Here is a 23,165-nt window from a genome sequence, read left to right as displayed (position 1 = left end):
AAGGGCCTGAATTCTCACTGCAGGCCTTAAAATTTCTGGGTCCCCCTTCTCCCTCCCCAGTCCAACGAACCCTCCAGGCCAGCTCACTTTCTCACAAGGACAGTGTTCTCGGTCTGTCCTCCCCGGGGTGCTGCTCTGGTGCGTGTGAACCCCCAGCCAGCGTCAGTCTGCCCCTCCTAGCCCTCACCCAGGAGACTTTATCAGCCCTGCTAGTGGCTCCAGACCATATTTGGCCACAGGGGCAGGTGCCCCTGGAGTCTGTCACTGATACTCTGGGCCCTCCCCCTCCCCAGACTGGACAGTCATTACCACGTGGAGGTTCTGACTAACCTCTGCCCCAGCACCGCACTCAGGGACAGTCCTGGGGGCACAGGCACTCATACCCCAAAGAGTGAGAGAAAGATCTAGAGGGACGGGAACCCCCCCAGCACACCCTCCCTCCCTCGGCATGGCTCTAATGCCGCTTATCCACCTCCATCTCAGATAAACAACCTCCTCTCCCCTCCCCCCCCACCACTGCTATTTTGGGAGCAGAGTGACAGCTGAGGGGCTGGCAGACTTGGACACACAGAGCAGCTGCCCAGGTCCCAGACCAACTGGAGACATCCAGAAATGCCCTTCTGGAGGGAGGAGGGAAGAAGAAGGAGGAATGTTCCTTCCCCTCTTCCCCTTGGCCACAACTCCCCTACCCCTTCCATTTGTTGAAAATGTCCTTGCTTTACAGAAAGACCCATGGACTTGCTATCTCACTTTGGTGGAAGTGGGTTGTTTCTTTGTTCCACTCTGCACATCTTCTGTGGTTCCTCCCCGTCTGTATGGAGTGGCTATATTCAGCCTCTCTCTCCCATCAGACTGGGAGCTCCCAGAGGACGGGCTCTGTTCATCCCCCACCAGACTGAAATCTTCTCCCACAGCAAGAGCTGGGGCAACCTGGGAATTCCCTGAAACCAAGAACTGTGCCCCCTAACTGACTGGGACTTGCGGAGTCCCCCTCAGCAGAAGGGGGTCTTCCTGGGACAAAAACTATGTATTCACTAAAAACTGTGAATCAGGGACTTCCCTGGCAGTCCAGTGGTTAAGACTCCGTGCTCCCACCTCAGGGGGCATGGGTTTGATCCTTGTTCGGGGAACTAAGGTCCTGCATGTTGCTCCACGCGGCCAAAAAACAAAAACAAAAACAAAAACCCAAAACTGTGAATCACTATGTTGTGCACCTGAAACTTATGTAATATTGTAAATCAACTATACCTCAATGTTAACATTTTAATTAAATTAAAAATTTTTAATTAAAAAAAGAACAACAATGTATTCATCACCAGAAAGGGTCTCCCCTGGGGCAGGAATTGTTTCTCCTCATCCAACTGAGGGTTCCTAAGAGAAATTTATGAGGTTGTCCCTACTTGGATTTAGAATTCTCCCGCATTTCTGTGTCTCTGAGCCTGGGCTGTGGGCACCCTCCCAGAGGGCAAGGATAGCATCTCATGCAGTTTGTTTTCCCCTGGCACAGAGCCTGGAAGAATGAGTGCCCAATGCATGTTCCTAAATGGATGAATGAATGAAGTCTTTGTGCTGATGCTTTGCTTCACTTCCTACCATTCTGTCAGCTTCTCCCCTATACTTTCAAACTGAGAAAGATACTGCAGGAAAAAAAGCATAGGTGGGATCACTCACACTAGATTCTGCTCTTAGCTCTGTGACCTTGAAAACACAGCTCTGTGACTTTGGACAAGTTCTACTGCTCTGCTGGACACAAGATCCAGCCCTGATATATGTTTGTTGACTGAATAAACGAATGAATGGATGGATGAATTCCCTGCCCTCATGGTGTCCCCAACCCCGGGTCCCTTTGTGGGCGGCTCTCTGTAGCAGTGACATAATATGGTAAAGGATCCTGCCATTGGCAGAGAGAGATCCAAGGGACCCTAGATTCAAATCCTGATTCAGTAATTCATTCCACAAGTTGTTTTTTTTTTTTTTTTTGCGGTACGCGGGCCTCTCACCGCTGTGGCCTCTCCCGTTGCGGAGCATAGGCTCCGGACACGCAAGCTCAGCGGCCATGGCTCACGGGCCCAGCCGCTCCGTGGTATGTGGGATCCTCCCAGACTGGGGCACGAACCCGTGTTCCCTGCATCGGCAGGCAGAGTCTCAACCACTGTGCCACCAGGGAAGCGCCCCACAAGCATTTCTTAAGCATTTGCTATGTGCCAGAAACTGTGAACGATTATGGAAGCAGAGAACATTCATGGGGGTAAGGATTTGTGTCTATTTTGTTCACTTACATATCCCAAGGGTCCGCAACAGTGCGTGATATGTAGTGGGTGCTCAATAATATTTGTTGAATGAATGGATGAAAGACTTCCATGGATCTGTGATTTCTGAAGAATACCAAGGTGTTTTGAAATCAGGAAACATGACATTGTTTCAGAGGTTTCCCTGAGTAAATGATTGAATGAGTTACTGTACATAGAGCTCCTAGAACAGTGTCTGACAGAGACCTTTGTTAAATGATTGAATGGATATTTAAAGCAAGACCTGAAGAATGAGGAACTGTTCCTGTATGTATTCATCAGCTCAGGCTGCCATAGCAAAATACCACAACTGGGTGGCTTAAACAACAAAACATTTTTATTCTCACAATGCTGGAGGCTAGAAACCTCAAGGTGCCATCATTAGCGTTGGTTTCTGGTGCAACTTCACTTCCTGGCTTGTAGACAGCCACCTTCTGCGGTGTATTCACACAGCCTGCTCTCTGTGTGAGAGCAAAGAGAGGTGTGGGGCAGTGGGGGGAGAGCACGCAAGAGCTGTTGTTTCTCCTCTTCTTCTTATAAGGACACCAGTCCTATCAAATTTGGATGCCATCTTTATGACCTCACGTAACCTTTATTACATCCTCATAGAGTCTATCTCCAAATACAGTCACACTGGGGGTTAGGGCTTCAACATATGTATTGGGGGTGTGTGTGCACAGGTCTGTACCAGTTCCAGAAAACAGCATGGGCAAAAGCACTTGGAAGAACTAAGAAATAGCCAGAAAGATTTGATCTTAAAGTGAGAGGAGTGGCTGGAGAGGTAAGGCTGAGTGCACCATTATAAGGAGTCTGATTTTTTCCTGCCTGTAATGGGAGCCATTGTAGGGTTTTAGGACAGAAAGTAACAGACCAGAGTTTTGGTTTGAAACGTCACTCTGGTTGCTGTGTGGAGAACGCACAGGAGGAGGCAGGGTAGAGACAGGGAGGAAAGTGAAGAGGCTATTGTAGGGACCACGGTTGACTCAGAGCAGAGTGTGGCAGTGGAGATGGAGAGAACAGATTCTAGATAGGTTCATGAGGCAGCATTGGCAGAGCTTGAGACTCCCTGGATGCAGGGGGGAGAGAGAGCGAGAAAGAGAGAGAGAGAGAGAGAGAGGAGCTGACAGGAAGATCCCAGGTTTCCGGTAAAAGCGCTCCTGGTCTGACTCTGCTTTAGTTCCTCATCTGTAACATGGGGTGAAAAGAGTTGTGAGAATTAAATGAGTTACATATGTAAAGCACTTAGAACAATACCTGATACTTTGCTATTGTTATCATTATCATTATTGTTATTGCTCTACACTGTTGAAAACTGTAGGAATTTTTTGCTTCTGTACGCATCAAGTTGTTTTTTTTGTTTGTTTTTTTGCGGTACGCGGGCCTCTCACTCTTGTGGTCTACTCCCGTTGCGGACTACAGGCTCCGGACGCACAGGCTCAGCGGCCAAGCCTCACGAGCCCAGCCGCTCCGCGGCATGTTGGATTTTCCCGGACCACGGCACGAACCCGTGTTTCCTGCGTTGGCAAGTGGACTCTCAACCACTGCGCCACCAGGGAAGCCTCGCGTCGAGTATGATTAATTTCTGTGATCCATTTATTTGAGGCCAGGCGCGGAGCGACACTTCCCCTCCTCAACACCAGAGGGCGATGTGGCGGATTGCAGCACCGCTGGACCACGGGGGCGGCGCTCCGTCCCGCCGGAGTTTTCCCTTCCACGTGGGGACACAGGATGGCGGCGGTGGTGGCGGTGGGTGGGCCTGACTGGGGGCGGGGGCGCCGCGGCTGGGCGCTCGGGCCGGGGTCCCCGAGGCCGGAGGGAGGCGGAAGTTAGGGCCCTTCGGTCCGGGCGGCGTGCATGACGCCCGCCGCGCTTGTCCACACAGGACGAGGCGGCGACGCGCGACGTGCAGCGACTGCTAGTGCAGTTCCAGGATGAGGGCGGGCAGCTGCTGGGCTCCCCATTCGACGTGCCCGTGGACATCACCCCGGACAAGCTGCAGCTCGTGTGCAACGCGCTGCTGGCCCTGGTGAGCGGCGGGCCCGGCGGAGGGCGGGCGGCGCTGCCCTGGTCGGGGACGCAGGGAATCAGGAGACCGAAGGTCTCGGGTACATCCCCACTACTCTCCCACAGGGGTGATAACAACCTGGCGGTGCCGTCTGCCTTGGGAAGGGTCGGAAGATGTGATCAGTGTGAGAGCGCTTTACGCGCCCACCATCGGGAATTCACCCGCGGAGAGAGACCGCGTTTTGAACGCATTGGGTGCATCGTAACAGTGATTCCTTGTCACAGCTCCTCATTTTATTCCGATTGTCATTAATATCCCCATTTTACAGTGCTGCCTGAGACCATTCAGTTATTTGTCTGGCACTAAGCAGTAGGTGGTAGATTGGGAGTTGGAAGCCAAGTGTCAGATTCAAAACTCATGCTCTCCTAAGCCGGTGTTTATCAGAATGCTGCCCTCTATTGAGGGGTGGGAGGCTGTTTAAAAATGCAATACCTGGACCCACCCAAGACTTACTACACCAGACCCTGGGGTGAAGCAGAGGGTCTACCTTTTTCAGTCAGCTTTTTGGATGCTTCTTACACATTATGCAGCATGGTCTGGTGGTTTAGAAAACGCTGCATAATGCTATATACTAACCCTAATCCTGGACTTTAGTTTTCTTTCTGAAGAACCTGAATTAGGCATTAGCAATAGGACGTTGCGTTAATCACTTAGTTGCTCTGAGCCTCAGTTTTTTTCATCTATCAATATTAATGCCTCCTTCCCAGGGTGGTTGTGAGATTCAGATACAGGATTTTGAAGTGGTGTGTGTCTTGCAGTCGCTCTTCAAGGATTAAAAAGGTCTTGCTGAATGGGGAATGAGGCGGGTAACCCAAGCAGGGTGGCTTGAAAAGTAGGAAGCGTTGCCTGCCCACAGCTCACGGAGGGTGGGGGTCCCTGGTGGAGATGGCCTTGCCCATCCTTTGATGGGGGGGGGTTCTCTTTTCTGTTGTCCTCCAGGAGGATCCCCTGCCACTGGCTTTCTATGTCCATGATGCCGAGATCATCTCGTCTCTGGGGAGGACACTGGAGTCACAGGCGGTGGAGACAGAGAAGGTCCTTGACATCGTCTACCAGCCACAGGCTATCTTCAGGGTTCGTGCTGTGACCCGCTGCACCAGCTCCTTGGAGGGTCACAGCGAGGCAGTCATTTCTGTGGCCTTCAGCCCTACAGGAAAGTAAGGACAGCTGCAGAGTCATGGAGGAGAGTGTGGGTGCAGCTGCTGGCGGGGGTGGGGGGACCCCCAAGTTATGCTCAATGGGGCCTCCGGCTGCCCACCATAGACCCAAGCTTTGGGCTCAGGTTGCAAGTAAGGGACTTCCCCGGTGGAGTTTGGTCCCCAAAGGTCAAGGATACCTGCCTTGGAAGAGCCCTTCCTGGACTTGACCTCAGGAGATCTGAGCTGCAAGCTCACCTCTGTCCCTTCCTAGCCATGTGACCTGGTCAAGTCATTTAACCTCTCTCTGAGTTAGTTGTTCACCTGAAAAATAGGTTTATTTGTTTCTCACAATCCTATGAGGATAGTAAGAAGCTTTAAATCTGGTTATGACTGTTGCCATTCCATTTAGGAAGGACAAGGAGAGAAATGGCTTCCTGGGGTCTTCTCCCAGATGGCATCGGTGTTATATTTCTCCTTCTCATAAGAGAAAATTCCAGTCCCAGATTCTGTTCCCAGAAGATGATTGACTAGGCAGCAGGAATGTACATGTGCAGTGTTTCCGGTGTGCCCCACCCCTTGTCCTCACTGCAGAGGTCAGGTGGCCGCTCTTCTTCCCCAGGTACCTGGCCAGTGGCTCTGGAGACACTACTGTGCGCTTCTGGGATCTCAGCACTGAGACACCACATTTCACATGCCAGGGTCAGTACCCAGTTACCCACTTAGGGGGTTTTAACGTAGTGGCGGGTGGCTGATTCACTCAGCTCTTTAGTTCCTGAGGAGAAGAGGAGGCCCAGAGCACATTCCAGCCCCTTGACATCCAGTTAGTGGCTGCCTGTTCCTAGGTAGAGACCTTACCCTTGAGCCCTGCCAGCCACTTACAAACAAGCAGAGACTGGACGGAAGAGTCAGCGTGGGGTTGTGGGCAGGGGCTAACTGCCTGGTAGCAAGCAGAACCAGGCTTAAATCCAGTCTCTGCCATAGTGGTTCTCAAACTTGAACGTGCATCAGAATCACCTGGAGGGCTTGTTAAAATATAGATTTCTGGGTCCCACCCCCAGAATTTTGTCTCCTTAGGTCTGGGGTGTGACCTGAAATTTGCGTTTCAAGTTCCCAGGCATTGCTGATGCTGCTGGCCTGGGGACCTCACACTAGCTGGGTGATCTTGTAGGTAGGCCTTGCTTCCTTTCTAAGCTTTAGGTTTCTCATCTGGAGAATGGGGTGATACTTCTTGCTTTGCCCCATACTCTAGAGCTGTCATGAGAATTGTAGGACTGATGTGTGTGAAAGAACTTTATATCATGTAGCACATAAGGAACTACTAGAAAGTGGCAGTGTTATCTGTGCAGCGATGCACGGCCCTAGCACTTGGGAAGGATTCTCCCTCTGCCTAGGAAGCCTCATCTCTTCTGTTCGATCGTTCAATTATTCAGCAGCTAGCTAAGGAGTTTCTGCAGGGTGCCAGGCATTGCTAGGCAACGGGGATAAAGAAAGGTGTGGTCCTCCTTTCTCCCCCACTGCTTTCTTAGGACACAGACACTGGGTCCTTTGCATATCCTGGTCCCCAGACGGCAAGAAGCTGGCTTCAGGCTGCAAGAATGGCCAGGTAGATGGTCAGGGTAATTAGGCAAGGATTCTGGGGCTTCCTTCCTGCGAGATGGGTCAGAATCAGGTTCTGGGGTCTTCGGGGAGGGGTGAGCGGGGGCGATGGGCGGGGGAACCTTGGTGGGACCAGGGGAAGGGTGGGGAGGGTTATTTTCGATGAGCTGCTGTCCTTCAGATTCTCCTGTGGGACCCAAGCACAGGGAAGCAAGTGGGCAGGACCCTTGCCGGCCACAGCAAGTGGATCACAGCCCTGAGCTGGGAGCCCCTCCATGCGTGAGTGACACTGACAGCTGGGTGACTGAGGAGCCAGGGCTTCAAAGCCGTAGCCCTCCCCTGCTTGGTGCAGAGGAGTCTTATGTGAGAGGACAGGGTAGGCAGTCTGACTGGCAGTGACAGCGTGGCAGGCAGTGGGGAAGGTCTTCTGCACCTGTGTTGCGCGGACGGGGCGGGGGGAGGGCGGTGGTGCTCATCACGGGGCCTGAGAGCTACCTTGCAGCGCAGCCAGATCTTGGGGTCAGGAAGCTGTCGAGACATTATCCCTGGTCTTCGCGCTGGGGATCGGGAGGCAGTGTTGGAAGACAGGCGTTGCCAGGTCAGAAGTGAGGGCATGTCCCCCTTTCTTTCCAGCAACCCCGAGTGCCGCTACGTGGCCAGCAGCTCCAAGGACGGCAGCGTGCGGGTCTGGGACACGGCTGCGGGCCGCTGTGAGCGCATCCTCACTGGGCACACACAGTCAGTCACCTGTCTCCGGTGGGGAGGGGACGGGCTTCTCTACTCCGCCTCCCAGGACCGCACCATCAAAGTCTGGAGGGCTCATGATGTAAGAGCTGGGAGAGGCCCAAAACCAGCCTGGGGAAATCTTGGGCCAGGGAGGTTGACCACTGTTTCCTGGGTGGTTGGGGAAGTGCTTCGGGAATGGGGGTCCTATGGTTTGGTGCTGCATTATAGCGGAGGTTCCAGGACCCCTTAGCATGGCCAGGCTCTGGAAATTTCCTGCTGTAGGAAGCCTATTTAGGTTTATCGAACCTGCCGTATCCCAAACTTATTTGACTAGAGCCCTTTTTTGTGACATTTCCCTTCTGTGAAACATATTTCCAGAAACAGTGCTCTGGGCTGGTACCCTTATTTTACAAATGAGGAGAGACTTGAACCCAGAGGGGTGATTTGATTCAGATCACAGTGAATGAGGGCCCTGCTTCTGAGTCCCACAGTGCCCATCTTTTGGGGCTGATCTGGGGGTGCACGTTCCCAGGGGTGGAGACTGCTCTGTGTGTGTCTGACCTGTCTCCCTTCACCCTAGGGCGTGCTGTGCCGGACTCTGCAAGGCCATGGCCACTGGGTGAACACCATGGCCCTCAGCACTGACTACGCCCTGCGCACGGGGGCCTTTGACCCAGCCGAGGCCTCAGTTAACGCCCAAGACCTCCGAGGGTCCTGTGAGTGAGTGGGAGGTGGGGGGGAAGGAGCCAGTTCTCAAGCTTAACATGCGAGAGGCGGACCTAGGCTGGGGGGGCGGGTACTTGCACTTTGTGTTGGATTTTCTCATCAGCCTTGTTCCTTCTCTCCTTCGATACCTGGACACAGTGCAGGAGTTAAAGGAGAGAGCTCTGAGCCACTACAGCCTCGTGCGGGTGAGTATCTGCCAGCGCCGCCAGCTCTATGTGCTTCTTCTCCTCATCCCCAAAACACTGCAGACACTCAGGCCCTTCTCCCTTCTAGCCCCAGCTCAGAACGTACCTTTTCCGGAAAGTTGTTCTGATAATCCTAGTTTACAATCCTAAAAACCATAATGTGCTGGGGATCATTTTATTTCATTTTGTTTTGTTTGCTTATCTGTTTATTTGCAATCCTCAGGTACCTCTCTTTTTTATTTTATTTAGCTTCAGTAACACATTCACATGGTCTAAGGTTCAAGGAAAACAAAAAGGAGAATTCCCTGGTGGCCCAGTGGTTAGGACTCGGCGCTCTCACTGCCAAGGGCCCGGGGTTCGATCCCTGGTCGGGAACTAGGATCCTGCATGCTGCACGGCATGGCCAAAAGAATAAAAGAAATTTTTTTAAATGCAGAGAACACAGAGCAGTAGGGGCCATTTTAGATGGTGGAAAGTCTCTCATCTCTGTTGCACCTTCATCCGTGCCTTCTGGAAGCATCCAGTGCTACCAGTGTCTCGTGTCTCCTGCCAGAGACGTCATGTATACACATACACATATATGTGTACACTACACACAGTACAGATACACACGCGTATACAAGCCCACATGTAAAATCCTTCCCTTTTTTTTTTTTTTTTTTCGCGGTACGCGGGCCTGTCACTGCTGTGGCCTCTCCCGTTGCGCAGCACAGGCTCCAGACACGCAGGCTCAGCGGCCATGGCTCACGGGCCCAGCCGCTCCGCAGCATGTGGGATCTTCCCGGACCGGGGCACGAACCCGTGTCCCCTGCATCGGCAGGCGGACTCTCAACCACTGCGCCACCAGGGAAGCCCTTCTTCCCCTTTTTAACACACCACTCTGTACCTTGCTTCTTCTTGTAATTATACGTCATAGAAATGGTCCCGTCCCATGTTCATGAAGTCTCCCTTTGCGGGGAGTAACCAGCCTCCTTTCTCCAGTCCTGGACTCCATGCTGGTATTGAGCAGTCAGCGGTGTGTTCGCTGCCGAGGTCAGGCTGTCCTCTCTGAGACCATGTGCTCTTTGTGCCTCCCCAGGGCCGGGGCCCAGAGAGGCTGGTGTCTGGCTCAGATGACTTCACCCTGTTCCTGTGGTCCCCGGCGGAGAACAAGAAGCCCCTGGCACGGATGACGGGGCACCAGGCCCTCATCAACCAGGTGCTCTTCTCCGCGGACTCGCGCGTCATCGCCAGCGCCTCCTTTGACAAGTCTATCAAGCTGTGGGATGGCAGGACGGGCAAGTGAGTGGCGGGCGTGGGGAGGGGAGGAGCGATGCTCTTCCTCCGGAAGGAGCTTGGCTCTGACACTTCCTAGCTGTGTGGCCCTCGCAAGTGTTTGGGTTTTCTGAGCCTCTTGTTTCCTCTTCTGAATGTGCAGACCCCCTACCTCTCTGCTTTGTTACAAGGATTAAATGAGGTGGTCTCTTTAGCACCATCACTAAGTGGGCGCTGAAAATGCTAGTTTCTTTCATATCTAGGGAGAGGAAATGATGTTAAAGCTGGCCAAGGGAACTGCCTGGCGGTCCAGTGGTTAGGATTCTGTGCTCTCACTGCCAGGGATGCGATCCCTGGTCGGGGAGCTAAGATCTGGAAGCCGCACAGCATGGCCAAAAAAAAAAAAGCTGGCCAAGGGCCGGGGATGCAGCACAAGTGTAGGTTTGTGGTCCGGTCTTTATCTGGCCCTCCTCAAAGTGAGTCAGTGCATCACCTGGGAGCTTGATGGAAATGCAGAACCTTGGGCCCCATCCCAGACCTTGGGGATCAGATGACCTGCATTTTTTTTTTTTTTTTTTTTTTTTTTGCAGTACACAGGCCTCTCACTGTTGTGGCCTCTCCCGTTGCGGAGCACAGGCTCCAGACGCGCAGGCCCAGCGGCCATGGCTCACGGGCCCAGCTGCTCCGCAGCATGTGGGATATTCCCGGACAGGGACACGAACCCATGTCCCCTGCATCGGCAGGCGGACACTTAACCACTGCGCCACCAGGGAAGCCCCAGATGACCTGCATTTTAAGGTCACCTTTCAAGTCTGAGAAGCACTGCTATGACGAGGCACAGTGCCCTTGCAGTTAGTTAGGAGGAGAGGCAGAGGCATGGGCGAGAAAAGGAGCAAGGAAACCCTTGTTGAGGCCAAAGGGGCACCTATGTGTCAGTCTCCGTGTATTTTCACAACACAGCCCTGTGAAATAGATCATTCAGTTTCTTTTTCTTTTTTTTTTTTTTTTTTTTTTTTGGCTGCGTTGGGTCTTCGTTGCTGCACGTGGGCTTTCTCTAGTTGTGGCGAGTGGGGGCTGCTCTTGGTTGCGGTGCGCGGGCTTCTCGTTGCAGTGGCTTCTCGTGTTACGGAGCATGGGTTCTAGACGTGCGGGCTTCAGTAGTTGTGGCTCACGGGCTCAGTAGTTGTGGCTCGCAGGCTGTACAGCACAGTCTCAGTAGTTGTGGCGCACGAGCTTAGTTGCTCCGCAGCATGTGGGATCTTCGCGGACCAGGGCTCAAACCTGTGTCCCCTGCATTGGCAGGTGGATTCTTAACCACTGCGCCGCCAGGGAAGCCCTGGTTTCTTTTTAAGATAAGGAAACCGAGTCTCAGAGAGGCCCAACGACTTGCACCAGCAGACACAGCCAGTCTGTCCCGACCAGGTTCCAGGTGGGCCTGCCCACTGTTTCTCCATGCCACCTGTCAGCAGGCACCTGTCATGGTGGTTGGGGGAGGGTGGTGTCGTGCAGACGGGCTAAGCATTGGATTCTGAGGCTTGCAAAGTTGAGCAGGTATGGAGGCCTGGCAAGAAGCATTCTAGAAGCAACTCATTTGGAGAAGTTTTACAGCATCGTAATGACTGGTAAAGATTAAATTGGTCTGGGGTGGGGACCAGACAGTGAGATTTTGTAAAAGTTCCCAGGTAAACCTGACACACAGCCAAGGTTGAGAACCACCGCTGTGGGCATAGAGGACCCTTCAGGCGTGTTTGAAGATCTCATATCCATCCTTATCTTCCTTCTCCTGGCCCAGGTACCTGGCCTCCCTGCGTGGCCATGTGGCTGCCGTGTACCAGATTGCATGGTCGGCCGACAGCCGGCTCTTGGTCAGTGGCAGCAGTGACAGCACACTGAAGGTGTGGGATGTGAAGGCCCAGAAGCTGGCCACAGACCTGCCAGGCCATGCGGATGAGGTGCGGCCAACCCTCGTGGGCAAGTGGTTGAGAGGGAATTGAAGCCTGGCCCTCCTCCCCACCCTCCTCACTGTGCCACCATCCCCCTCCCCCTCCTCCCTTCAGGTATACGCTGTCGACTGGAGTCCAGATGGCCAGAGAGTGGCAAGTGGTGGAAAGGACAAATGCCTCCGGATGTGAGTTTGGGGGAGGTGGCGGCTCTCCTACCCTTTGTGACCGTCTCCTGTGGTGTAGAGTTCCAAGGGCTCTCCAGGTGCCCACACTGTCCCGAGACAGTAGCCTCCAGCGTGAGGCGGTAGTTCTTAGCACACTGGATTTTGGAGTCCTGTGACCTAGGTCAAATCCTTGTTCTGCCTTTCAGTGTGCAGTCGTGGAGAGCTTGGTCCACCTGTCTCCTGGGACTTACCAGGAGACAGGAGGATCAAAGATAGGTGAATACACTTTGGATCCTGAGGGTTGTGTACTTGTAAAGGATTGCCACTGTTTGTCATTGGACAGCCTTGGTGGGCATCGCAGGGGCCAGGCCCCTGGATGAGGTCCTGGCCGAGGCAGTGGTGGGCGCCTGGCCTAAGTTCGGGTGGCCGGAGCAGGGACAGTAGCCGGGGCAGGGGGAGTAGACCGAGGGGGGACCACAAGCTCTCCCCCTAGTGGGCTTCTGGGATTGTATGGCGCCTCCCTTTCCCGAGGTGGCATCCCCATCCTGTTCCGTCCCTCTCTCCACAGATGGAGGAGATGAGAAATCCCAAGGATCCCCACCTGGACTCAGCCTCTGCCAGCTGCCTGCCCTGATGGAGATCAAAGGCCGGGGTGATGACCTTGAGAATGAGCGTGGCCTGCCGTCCTCGGACAGACCCCAGTAGCGTCCCTCCCCAGAGCAGGAGGTCGAAGGTCGCGGGAGGTTCTCACTGAGCTCAGCCCTTGGCCATCACTTGGTAGCTCGCTGATGCCAGCACAGGGGAGGCCGAGCGATGACTGGCCCTTACTGCTGCCCCTGCCTCCTTTCCTAAATGCCGTCTATTTAGGGTCAGACCCCAGATTCTGTGACCAAATAAATAACTTATAGTTTGTGTGTTTGGGTTATGATTTCTTGTCCCAGGTTCTCAGGGCTTTACTGAGGACTATGCTAGGTCAGCTTGTCTAGCCCCTCCCTCTGGGCTGCACCAAAACCATGCTGATCAGGAAGTTGCCTTTCCCCTCTTCCCACCGTGCCTACAAGGGAGAGGCCAGCTGAGGCTGGGGAGATGGGCTGAAGCCAATATGTTAGTGGCCAGAGGATGATGTAAGGCTGTGTTGTCCATTCTGCTGGCACCAGCCACATGAAGATGTTCGCATTAACTAGAATTCAGTCCAGTTAGAAATGCAGTTGTCACACTAGCTCAGGGCTACTTACTGATTTGGACAGCACAGATAGAGGACACTTTGACCATCACAAAGACTTATGCTGGTCAGTGCTGCTCTGGGGTGCTTTCCTCGGCCTCAGACAGCCCCGCTGGGCTCTCGCAGCACAGAGAGGAAGGCAGCGGCTGTCCCGGAGGGTTCCCTCTAACAGGCCGTGCAGTGGTGGGAGCTCTGGAGGAAGCGGGGGTGGTGTAATGGGGAGGATGGTTCTCTGCCCCGTGAAGACTCACATAGTGAAGGGAATCCCCACCAGGACATCCTCAAACCTTTGGCGGAGATCTTGCCCTCCGTGCATCTTGTGTCCACTTTCTCTCCCAATACCAAGGTGCATCTACTCAGGTTGGCTTCCAAACCATCCTTGTATGGACCGCTCGGGGCCACAGCACTTCTGACATCTTGCTCCTTCTCACCCTCCCCCACCCCATCTGTGCTGTTCAATCATCGCCTGGCTGTGGTTCTTGGCTTCCACCTGGCCCGTCTCTGCAGGGGGGCTGCGTGAGGGGCCGAGGGAGGCAGCGGGCTCTGAGGTCCTACTCGGTGCCCGGCGCTGTTCTGTGCTCTCACGTGACCCTCACAGTAACCCTGCAGCCGAACCTGGAAGGGTCAGACCACGTCCCCATGTTTTTGATGAGGAAATTGAGCCCGAGAAGCTTAAGTGGTTTGCCTGTACCCTCACATCCAGGAAGAGACAGAATTAAGTCAGACCCTACCCCCAAAGCTTGTGCACTTTGCATCATGTCCCCCAGAGCTCAAGTCAGGCTGACAGTGTGTGGGCTGTCGCTACCTCTGTCCAACATGGCTATTTTTCCTGGTGTATGTTTTAATCTTTGAGGACCATCTCCTCCTCCCATGGGGAAAGGGTGATGTTGTCATCTCATTGCCCCATCCCCTGACCCACCTGGACTCTTGGTCCTGGCAGAAGCCAGGAGGGTGGGTGGCAGCAGCCCAACTGAGGCTGTCGGCGGCATGAAACAGAATTCCAAGGTGCTGGGTGACCTGCAGGTTTTAATGAGGGACCTGGACCGGCCCAGATCTGGGGAAGGAAGCCTAGCAGCTATGGGCGGTGGAAGCTGATCTGACCTGGCCTGGCCTGTGGTGTCTCCAGGTGAATGGAGCTCCCATCTGGCCTCAGCCCCAGGCCCGGGACCAGCAGGGTGGTCAGCGGTTCCCTGGCTTGATGCTGCTGGTACATTCCATGGTTCCGGTTCCTAAGGGCCCTGGGCCGAAGCTGAAAGTAGTTAAGGGGCTTCCTGGGGCCCTCCCCCTTAGTAGGGAAAGAGGTATTCCAGATCTTCTAGCCTCCGCATGTCCTCCAACCCCATGGATATGGTTTTCCGCTGCGGTTTCTTGCGCTGCACGGTGATCTGGATAGGATTGTTCTCGGGGAAGCTGGTCAAGTCTGTATCAACGGTTGCAAACTGAAATAAACCAAAGTCCTCAGAACTCCTGACCCTGAGCTCACCTCTTCGACTCTGCCACCCCCTCGTTTGTCTGCTAAACGGAGTCTCCGACAGCCTTACCAACCTATTCATTGACACCAGGAACAGGAAGAGGCATGATTCAAACCTGTGCCTCCCCAGTTGTGTGCTGTCTTTACTGGGGCCTTTCCTGCCCACCCCCAGGCTGTTCCTTCTTTGTCCCGCTTTAGACTCTTCCCTCTCTTACCCTCAATGCCCTTGACTTCCTGACCCACTCACAATTATTGATACTAAGTTGAAGAATCCAGAAACCAATGGCTTTGGGAGACTTTCGTTAGAGATGAATGAAAAGATCAATTTGCATTCCCAGTGGGCCCCAAAGTGGCTGAACCCTGAACCCTCCCAGAGGAGAGTGGCCTGGAATTGAGGCTTACTTGCCCAGGGAGAAGGAGAGCCAGCAGGAGGACGAGTCGTGGGGATATAGGGGTGTTCCCAACCTCCAAAACCCCTGGTCCACACCCCTCGGGCTGCCTTCTCCCAGGGCTCACTTTGTAGGGCTTGCACCACTTCCCCACCCCAGCGGTGTTGGCTGCGCGGACAGTCAGGCAGTAACTCGTGTTAGTCTTCAGATTCATCAGCTTGACGGTGGTGCTCAAGATCTTATCGAAGATCCATGGGTGATTCTTTGCCTTGGGCATCTCACTATCATTTTTCCTGACCACCTCCTGCAACAGGACCTGGTAGAAACTGACCCGCTGCTTGCCTGGGGCGTAGGTCCAGGAAATCTAGGGGAAGAGAACCCCCGAGGCTTCCTCAGACCTGGCCTGGCCTGGCCTCCCCTCACCACCCCACCATTCCTCACAACGTGGGTCAGAAGACCCCACTCCCATCCCTGCTCCTGCTGGAGCTGAGGTAGAGCTGATGGAAAGTGTTAGGCACTCCCAACACTAAATATGGCCCCACCAGCCCAAAGCATGAGCAACTCTCCCTGGGCAACCTCACCAACTTCAGAGTGTACCCTCACTCCATATTCTAGACTGTGTGTCAGTTGAAAGGGACCTTAGCCATCATCTCGTCCACCTCACTCATTGCAGATGGGGTTACAGGTTCAGAGAGAGCAAGTAGCTGGCCCGTGGTCACACAGCAGTTAAGTGGCAGAGCCAAGGTTCAAACCAATAGCTCCAGAGTCCATACACTTTGTACTACAACAGTGGTTGCCAAGCCAGGATCTCAGAGAGTTTTTATAACACTGCAGATTCCTGGCCCTGCTGTCACCTGTCTTGTCTCCCATTTCCAGTTTCTCCTCTAACTAGGCTAGTGGTTCTCAAACTCTGGTGTGCATCAGAATACCCCGGAGGACTTGTTCAAACAAAGACCGCTGGGGACTCCCCTGGTGGCACAGTGGTTAAGAATCCGCCTGCCAATGCAGGGGACACGGGTTCGATCCTTGATCTGGGAAGATCCCACATGCTGCAGAGCAACTAAGCCCGTGCGCCACAACTACTGAGCCTGCGCCCTAGAGCCCGTGAGCCACAACTACTGAAACTCATGCTCTGCAACGAGAAGCCACCACAATGAGAAGCCCGCGCACCACGATGAAGAGGAGCCCCCGCTCGCTGCAACTAGAGAATGCCTGCGCACAGCAACGAAGACCCAACGCAGCCAAAAATAAAATAAATAAATTTATAAAAAAAAAAAGAAACAAAAACACAGACCGCTGGCCCCTGCCCCCAGTTTCTGATTCAGGAGGCCCAAGTAGGGGGTAGGGAAAGCGAGAATTTAAATTTCTAATGAGTTGCCATATGATGCTGATGCTACTGGCAGTCTAGGGACCACACTGAGAAACACTGCTCTAGGCCATCCAACAATGGGACTTCCAGATTCAGCTTCCAAAATATAGCTCAAATTGCATCTATCACCTGATATAAAGCTTTGCAAAAAGCTAATCGTTACTGCTTACTGAAAAACCTATAACGTAGCGTAATGTTAAAGGACCTCTGGAAAGTGACCCCAGACTAACTCCTGCTATCTTCCCTCCCTGTATCCAGAACAGTGCTACTCGACATGTGGTCCATGGGCCATCAACACCACCTGGGAATGTTAGCAGTGCAGAGTCTCAGGCCCCACCCTAGACCTGCTGAATCAGAACCTGTAGGGCTGAAGCCCAGGAATCTTATCGGTTTGATGATCAGATCCGCAGGCACAGGGAAGTATGAGAAGCCCTGGATTGGACCTAGGTGTTTCCTTCCATACTTTCCCACCTGTGAGCCTCTGCTACTGTCAGCCCTCCACGGAATGCCTTTCCCCATCTCTAGATGTTTAAATCCAACCTCTGTGTCCCAGCTCAAATGTTACTAAATGCCACCAAAGCTTATTTCTGCACCTGGAAGTAATATTTCTTTCCCTCTGAATCCCTATTGGCACTTGATCTGAACTTTTCCTACAGCATTGAGCCCTCTCTAGCTTGTTGCTGGAGTTCTTGAGGTCGGGATGCAGGCATCTTCACACTCCCCAGTGAGCTCAGCTCAGTGCCTGGCATGTTGGGGGCAGCCATTAAGCCTTTACCAAATGCACAAGGAGGGGAAAACGCACCACAGCCATGGAATCGCTGACCGTGTGTTCATAGATGAAGGGCGCCTCCGGCACATCCAGGACCACAGAGGACTCTGAGGGCGTTGAGGAGGTGTCTGTGTCCACCTCAGTGTTGTCAAGGTCCAGCAGGCCACAAGGGGCTATTTGGGACTTAGACTGGGGGCAGAGGGCCAGGTCCCCCTTTTCTGTACTCTTGTCCATCGAGGAGAAGCTGAGTTTGTTCAGCTCGCCCTCCAGCATCCCTGCAAAGAAGCTGCTACTGGGCTGGGTCACGGCCAATTTGATGGGATTCAACAAAGTGGATGACATGGGGGAGATGCTGGTGTCATCGGAGCTGCATTCAGAATCCTCCATTGGCATCTGCTTCCTGGAGTGGGAGGGGAGACAGGTGAGACAGACGAAGGAGGCCACCCCGGCCCCTGCTGCCTGGAAGCTCCTGGCGGGCAGGCCTTGGGCACAACTTACCCAGCGCCCCCAGCTGCTTCTGAGCAGCTCAGAACATTCTTGCTCTGCAGCAGTGCATCAAACTTACGAGGACACTTACTAGTGAAAAATGCATATTCCTGGTCCTTGGTCCCCAGATGGAATGGGACTGGGGAAGCTGCTAAAGCATCTTTAATAAGATCCTCAGATGATTCTGATGCAAGCGTTCTGAGAACCACATTTTTAGAAACACTGCTGAAACTTTAAGTCCTTCCTCCAAAGTGGGGTGCAAACACCCCAGGGAATGACCATAATGATCTACCGGGATATGGAAAAATATCTAAAAGTATCTAAAAGAAAAATAATAAATTAAGTTTTATTAATATTTATTCACTATTGTTTATTATGTAATTACTAATTTATTTACTTAGGTTTTATAACATTTAACAATATGTATTAATATATAGCATGTAAAAATTAACAGTACAGATAAATATATATATATTGGGATGAATTCTCAAAAACTTTTTTCTTCCATTCTAAATTTTTTAAATTATGAAAGCTTTCAGACACACTCCAAGATATCAAGAGTAATATATTAATGGGGATGTAATGTACAAAATGGTGGCTATAATTAACAATATTGTATTGTATATTTGAAAGTTGCTAAGAGATTAGATCTTAAGAGTTCTCATCACACACAAAAAAAATTTGTAACTGTGGTGATGGATGTTAACTATGCTTACTAAGGTAATGATTTAACAATATATACAATTATCAAATCATGTTGTACACCTTAAACTAATGCATTGTTAAAATTCAATTGTGTCTCAATAAAACTGGAAATGAACATACTATAATATATTAAGCTTCCATTTAGCCACCATCCAGCCCAGCTCAGAACTAAATCTTTTTTTTTTTTTTGCGGTCCGCGGGCCTCTCACTGTTGTGGCCTCTCCCGTTGCGGAGCACAGGCTCCAGACACGCAGGCTCAGCGGCCATGGCTCACGGGCCCAGCCACTCTGCGGCATGTGGGATCCTCCCGGACCGGGGCACGAACCCGTATCCCCAGCATCGGCAGGCAGACTCTCAACTGCTGCACCACCAGGGAAGCCCAGAACTAAATCTTTATCAGTGCAGTTAAAGGCCCCTGTATACTTCACTCCTCCACCTCTCTCCTCATCCTCCCACTCAGAGGTAGCTTGTGCAGTAAATTTTAAATTTTGTATATATTATTCCCCATGTGTTTTTATAGGTTTGTTACATTCATATGTTATTAGTTTCATATTTTTAAACTTTATATAAATAAATGTTATCATTCAGTACATACCCATTTGCAGCTTGCTGTTTTTTACTTAAAACATTGTATATTTTAGATTAATCTGCTCTGGTTCAATCATTTTAACCGCTGTATGTTTTCTATTACATGGATATTTGTATTCTAACCAATTCTTTGCTATTACAAAGAAAAACCTTGTACATATTTCCCTGCTCTTTAAAAGGTTTTGCTGTTGAAGTACAGAATCCAAAACATTTGGTTTTCAAATCTTTTTTTTCTCTTAAGCCAAAGTAAGAAATACATATTTCTTGGCAAGCTAGTATACTCATACATACACATGTAACTAAAATGTTTCACAAACCAATCCTTACTCTATGTGTGATGTGCTTTGAAATTTTCAATTCTATTTTATTTCATTTTTGTAATACTGGTCTCCACCAACCAGAATGAGTTCCTGACCCACTCATGGGTCACAACTCTCAGTCTGAAGAACCCTGTCTAGAAAGAGCGGTCACAAGGCCTTTGGGGACCAAGCACCTTGACCAAGGTCACACGATAAGTCCATGGCAGAGTTGGAACCAGAACCCAGATCTCCTGGGCCCCATGCTACACAGCTCCCATCTGCCCCGTGTGCTTTCTGGCTCCCCTCCACTGCTTCATCCCCCTTCTCCCTGGGCTGCTCTAGCCAGATCCAGCAACCTACACACACCCTTACATCCCTTATGCCAGGACAGCCTCCAGCTTCATGGTTGGTTGATCAAGGCCAAATTTTTCCTCCTTGAGTTCCAGCCCCATCAACCTCCCCCTGAGAAATCCTGATCAGCCCAAACCTCCTATGTTAGCCCTTGGTGGATGCTTGGAATAGATGATTCCCCCACCAAGGCCCTTTATAGGCTGAAGAGTCTGGGTATGGATGTCAGTTTTACTATAGATTGTCTTAACGCATCTCTATTTTAGACCTACTGACTGGAAACACCAGTGCTGAAGGGGCGTGGAAGGCAGCCTTAGTGATCTTCACAGTAGCCCTGCTGGATGGTGTTGGCCCCATTTTACAAATGAGGGACCGAGGGTCCCTGATCTTATTTAACTTGTCTATGGCCCTATATCTAAATGGTAGAACTTGGATTTAAACTTGGGCTCCTAGCCCAAGACTTTCGCCCCATACCAGGAAGTTTCCTACAAGCATCCATCACTTTAGCCATACCTGCTTACTTACAGGTCCCTTAGGGAGTGGACACCTATCCTTTCATATAATCAGGACCCCTTCTTCAGAAATTATTAAGAATTTCAGGACAGTGACATCTGAGCATTAAACTAAGCACAGGGCACTTCTAAGTGTTGGGCTGTGTGTGACTGCCCAGGTCACACACCCATGAAACTTCCCGGCAGACAGTTCCCTCAGTCCACATCAACCCAAACCACCATCCGTCCACTGGCTAATTCCTTCCCTTCCTATGAGAGTCACCTCCTCCATGAAGCCTCCCTTAACTTCACCTCCTCCCAAGCTACACTAAGCCTCCTCTGGTTCCTCCAGTTGTCCCGTCATAGCGCAGACCATGCTGTAATATTCTCAGTTCTTGCCTGATAGCCCCCCAACACACAAACACACGCACACACACACATACATGCACACACACACACACACACACCCCAGGCTGGGAGCTCCTTGAAGGCAGAGACTGTGCTTTCTGGCTCTGCATTCTCAGAACTTAACCTTGGGCCAGATACCTTGTAAGTGCTCAAAGACTTTTGTGAAATGAAGTAAAAGAAACCCAGAATCACTGAGGAGGAACAGCAAACCTCAATCTGAAGGCAGGCAGGCTACTGGGGGCACATAACCAGGCAGGTGAAGGTACAATAGGGAGGATGAGGCAAAGGAGCCGCGGGGAGTGGAGGGGGCAGGGGGTCTGTGTGGGGGTGATGAGGACAAAGCAGGATGACAAGGACAAAGCAGGATGACAAGCACTGCCAGGAAATCTCTGACTAACCCTGGAAGGCCTCCCAGAGGCGGAGGACGGCATGCCTCCAAGAACCTGATCAGAGGTCAGGACTCCGTAGGCAACCTGCACACATGCTCTTCCCGGGGAGTCGTGACTGTGATAAGCCAAGAAAGTACTGCCTCTTCAAGCCCCTCTTCCCACCCCCACCCCCCAGGTCTGGTTTTAGAAAGGAGAAAAGGACCAGACTTGTGTCTTACGGTAGATGGATGGCACCTTCCTCCAAGAAGTTAACCAAACTGCCCCCTGAGGAAAATGGGAGTCCTTTGGTAGTGACGCTCCTGTTCATAGACTTGGGGTTTGGAAAGGGCTTGGACATTTGATTGAGTGCGTTCAAAACGTTGAGGGTTTCCTTCTTCAGCGTGGTCTCCTCCCCATCTCCCAGTTTGTAGAGTGTCTCTGATGCCATCTACCTTGTTTGGGACCACAGCCGTCACCATGCAGGACTACCAAGCTGACAGGAAACAGAGAGAAACTGGAGGCAGAGGACACACCCTTAGTTTGGGTGGGATGGGAGTGCAATGAACTGACTTCATAATCATCAGAGAGTGTAACAATTAGGGGCCAGCCTCCCCCTTGATCTGAGGCTGCTGCTGCCCAGGGCCAATGTCAGGAGTGGGTAGAGTCAAGGAAGAGACTACAACACCCCTTGGGCTAAGGCTCTGTGGTTACAGCAGCCCTGCCCTTCTCTGAAAATCTCGGAATGCTCACCACCGGTGCCCTTCGGACCTGCCCTAGGAAGGAGGAGATTGATGGTGATACAAAGGCACCTGGGCATGGAGGGAGGCAGGCAGTACTGGACTGGACCTCTGGGAGTGGGGAACTTTGTCTATAGAATACTGAGACTCTATATCCAGAAATCCTAGGCAGCAAACCCACTTCGTCCAGTTGTGTAGGCACAGGGAAAGCCCAGATGGTTCATGAGGTTCATAGCTCACATACACCCAGGTTTTACTGCTGGAATTCTAAATTCTGCCACACCCTCACCCCAAGCGTCATCATGTGTTGAGTGACAATGGTGGGTGCTGCAGAGGCATACAGAAATGGGCCAGACGTTGTGTTGTTTCTTTTTCTCAAGGAAACCATGTCACAGTAGGGGGACTTCCCTGGTGGTCCAGTGGCTAAGACTCTATGTTCCCAATGCAGGGGGCCCAGGTTCAGTCCCTGGTCAGGGAACTAGATCCCACATGCCTCAATGAAGATCCTGCGTGCAGCAACTAAGACCCGGTGCAGCCTAAATATAAAATAAATAAATAAATATTTTTAAAAAATTAAAAAAAAACATGTCATAGTAGGAAAACATACTTCGGGGGATGGGGACGGGGGCGCTGTTAAAACAGCACTAGCTTTGACCTACATGTGGTTTTTTGTCTACTCGAAGTCCAGCTCTGCCCTTACAGGCTGTGAAACCTTTGGCAAATGACTTCACCTCTTTGCACCTCAGTTTCCTCATCTGTAAAATAAGAATAAACATAGCACCTACCTTACTGGATTGTGAAGAGATAACCCTGTAAAGTTGTTTTCTTTCTTCCAGAGGATGAGGTCAAGCAAAGGACATTTAAAAATACCAAATTGTGTGTGTGTGTGTGTGTGTGTGTGTGTGTGTGTGTGTGTGTTCTATATACACAGGGTTTTTGTTGTCTTTCATTTACAAATTCTTCTGTTTGGAAAATAGAGAAGCAGATGCCCTCTCTGTGCTCTGCTGCTTTTTAGCACCCATCAAACGATCGGTAATTATGATTTATTTGATTTCCTCTTTCCTGTCTTCCCTCACTAACAAGTACGTCCCTGAGCGTAGGGATGGTCCGTCCGAGCGAACGTTCTGGCCCAGTGTTCAGAACAGAAGGCTGCACCTAGGAGGTCTGCAAGGAGGCGAGATCGGGTAGAAGGCAGAGACGCATGCGGGCGCAGGGTGGCAGATCTGGGCGCGGTGGCCTCGGCGCAGGGGAGCCAGCTCCGTGCCGCCCGCGCAGTCTCCGCCCCAACCGCCCGGCTCGCGCATCCGGCCCGTGGCCAGCAGGTGGCGCCGCAGGCCGGGCCCCGGAGCCTGGAAGCCGGAAGCTGTGGCGCGGTCCGGGAGGGAGGGTGCCGGCGTCCCCGCAGGCTCTGCACCCTCCGCGCCGCCTC

The 23,165-nt window shown here is 52.0% G+C and overlaps 2 protein-coding genes across 2 annotated transcripts; one reads left to right on the top strand and one right to left on the bottom strand.

Moving 5' to 3' along the window:
• Positions 1-3,902: 3,902 nt before the first annotated feature.
• NLE1 (notchless homolog 1) lies at positions 3,903-12,994 on the top strand. Its single transcript, XM_029213103.1, has 13 exons — positions 3,903-4,034; positions 4,171-4,314; positions 5,293-5,510; positions 6,112-6,191; positions 7,019-7,095; positions 7,270-7,367; positions 7,722-7,914; positions 8,395-8,530; positions 8,679-8,725; positions 9,804-10,006; positions 11,772-11,931; positions 12,037-12,107; positions 12,655-12,994. The coding sequence occupies exons 1-13, from the start codon at positions 4,017-4,019 to the stop codon at positions 12,665-12,667; spliced, it is 1,458 nt and encodes a 485-aa protein (XP_029068936.1). The 5' UTR covers positions 3,903-4,016; the 3' UTR covers positions 12,668-12,994.
• A 1,326-nt stretch (positions 12,995-14,320) lies between these two features.
• FNDC8 (fibronectin type III domain containing 8) lies at positions 14,321-21,515 on the bottom strand. Its single transcript, XM_029210695.1, has 4 exons — positions 21,239-21,515; positions 17,340-17,706; positions 15,296-15,532; positions 14,321-14,747 (listed from the first exon to the last, which is right to left on the bottom strand). The coding sequence occupies exons 1-4, from the start codon at positions 21,445-21,447 to the stop codon at positions 14,595-14,597; spliced, it is 966 nt and encodes a 321-aa protein (XP_029066528.1). The 5' UTR covers positions 21,448-21,515; the 3' UTR covers positions 14,321-14,594.
• Positions 21,516-23,165: the final 1,650 nt, after the last annotated feature.

Source organism: Monodon monoceros, unplaced genomic scaffold, assembly GCF_005190385.1.
Source record: "Monodon monoceros isolate NGI ecotype Baffin Bay Population unplaced genomic scaffold, NGI_Narwhal_1 Super_Scaffold_9, whole genome shotgun sequence".
NCBI lineage: Eukaryota > Metazoa > Chordata > Mammalia > Artiodactyla > Monodontidae > Monodon > Monodon monoceros.
This window is presented reverse-complemented; position numbering and strand designations above follow the sequence as displayed.

Excerpts from the sequence above, each read along its gene's own strand:
- FNDC8 (XM_029210695.1), bottom strand. The coding sequence starts at position 21,447 with ATGGCATCAGAGACACTCTACAAACTGGGAGATGGGGAGGAGACCACG. Across the intron at positions 15,533-17,339 it reads TCAGCGATTCCATGGCTGTG|ATTTCCTGGACCTACGCCCC; the intron begins GTGCGTTTTCCC and ends CTCTTCCCCTAG. Across the intron at positions 14,748-15,295 it reads AGTGGTGCAAGCCCTACAAA|TTTGCAACCGTTGATACAGA; the intron begins GTGAGCCCTGGG and ends GGTTTATTTCAG.
- NLE1 (XM_029213103.1), top strand. Across the intron at positions 5,511-6,111 it reads GCCTTCAGCCCTACAGGAAA|GTACCTGGCCAGTGGCTCTG; the intron begins GTAAGGACAGCT and ends CTTCTTCCCCAG. Across the intron at positions 8,531-8,678 it reads CCAAGACCTCCGAGGGTCCT|TGCAGGAGTTAAAGGAGAGA; the intron begins GTGAGTGAGTGG and ends ACCTGGACACAG.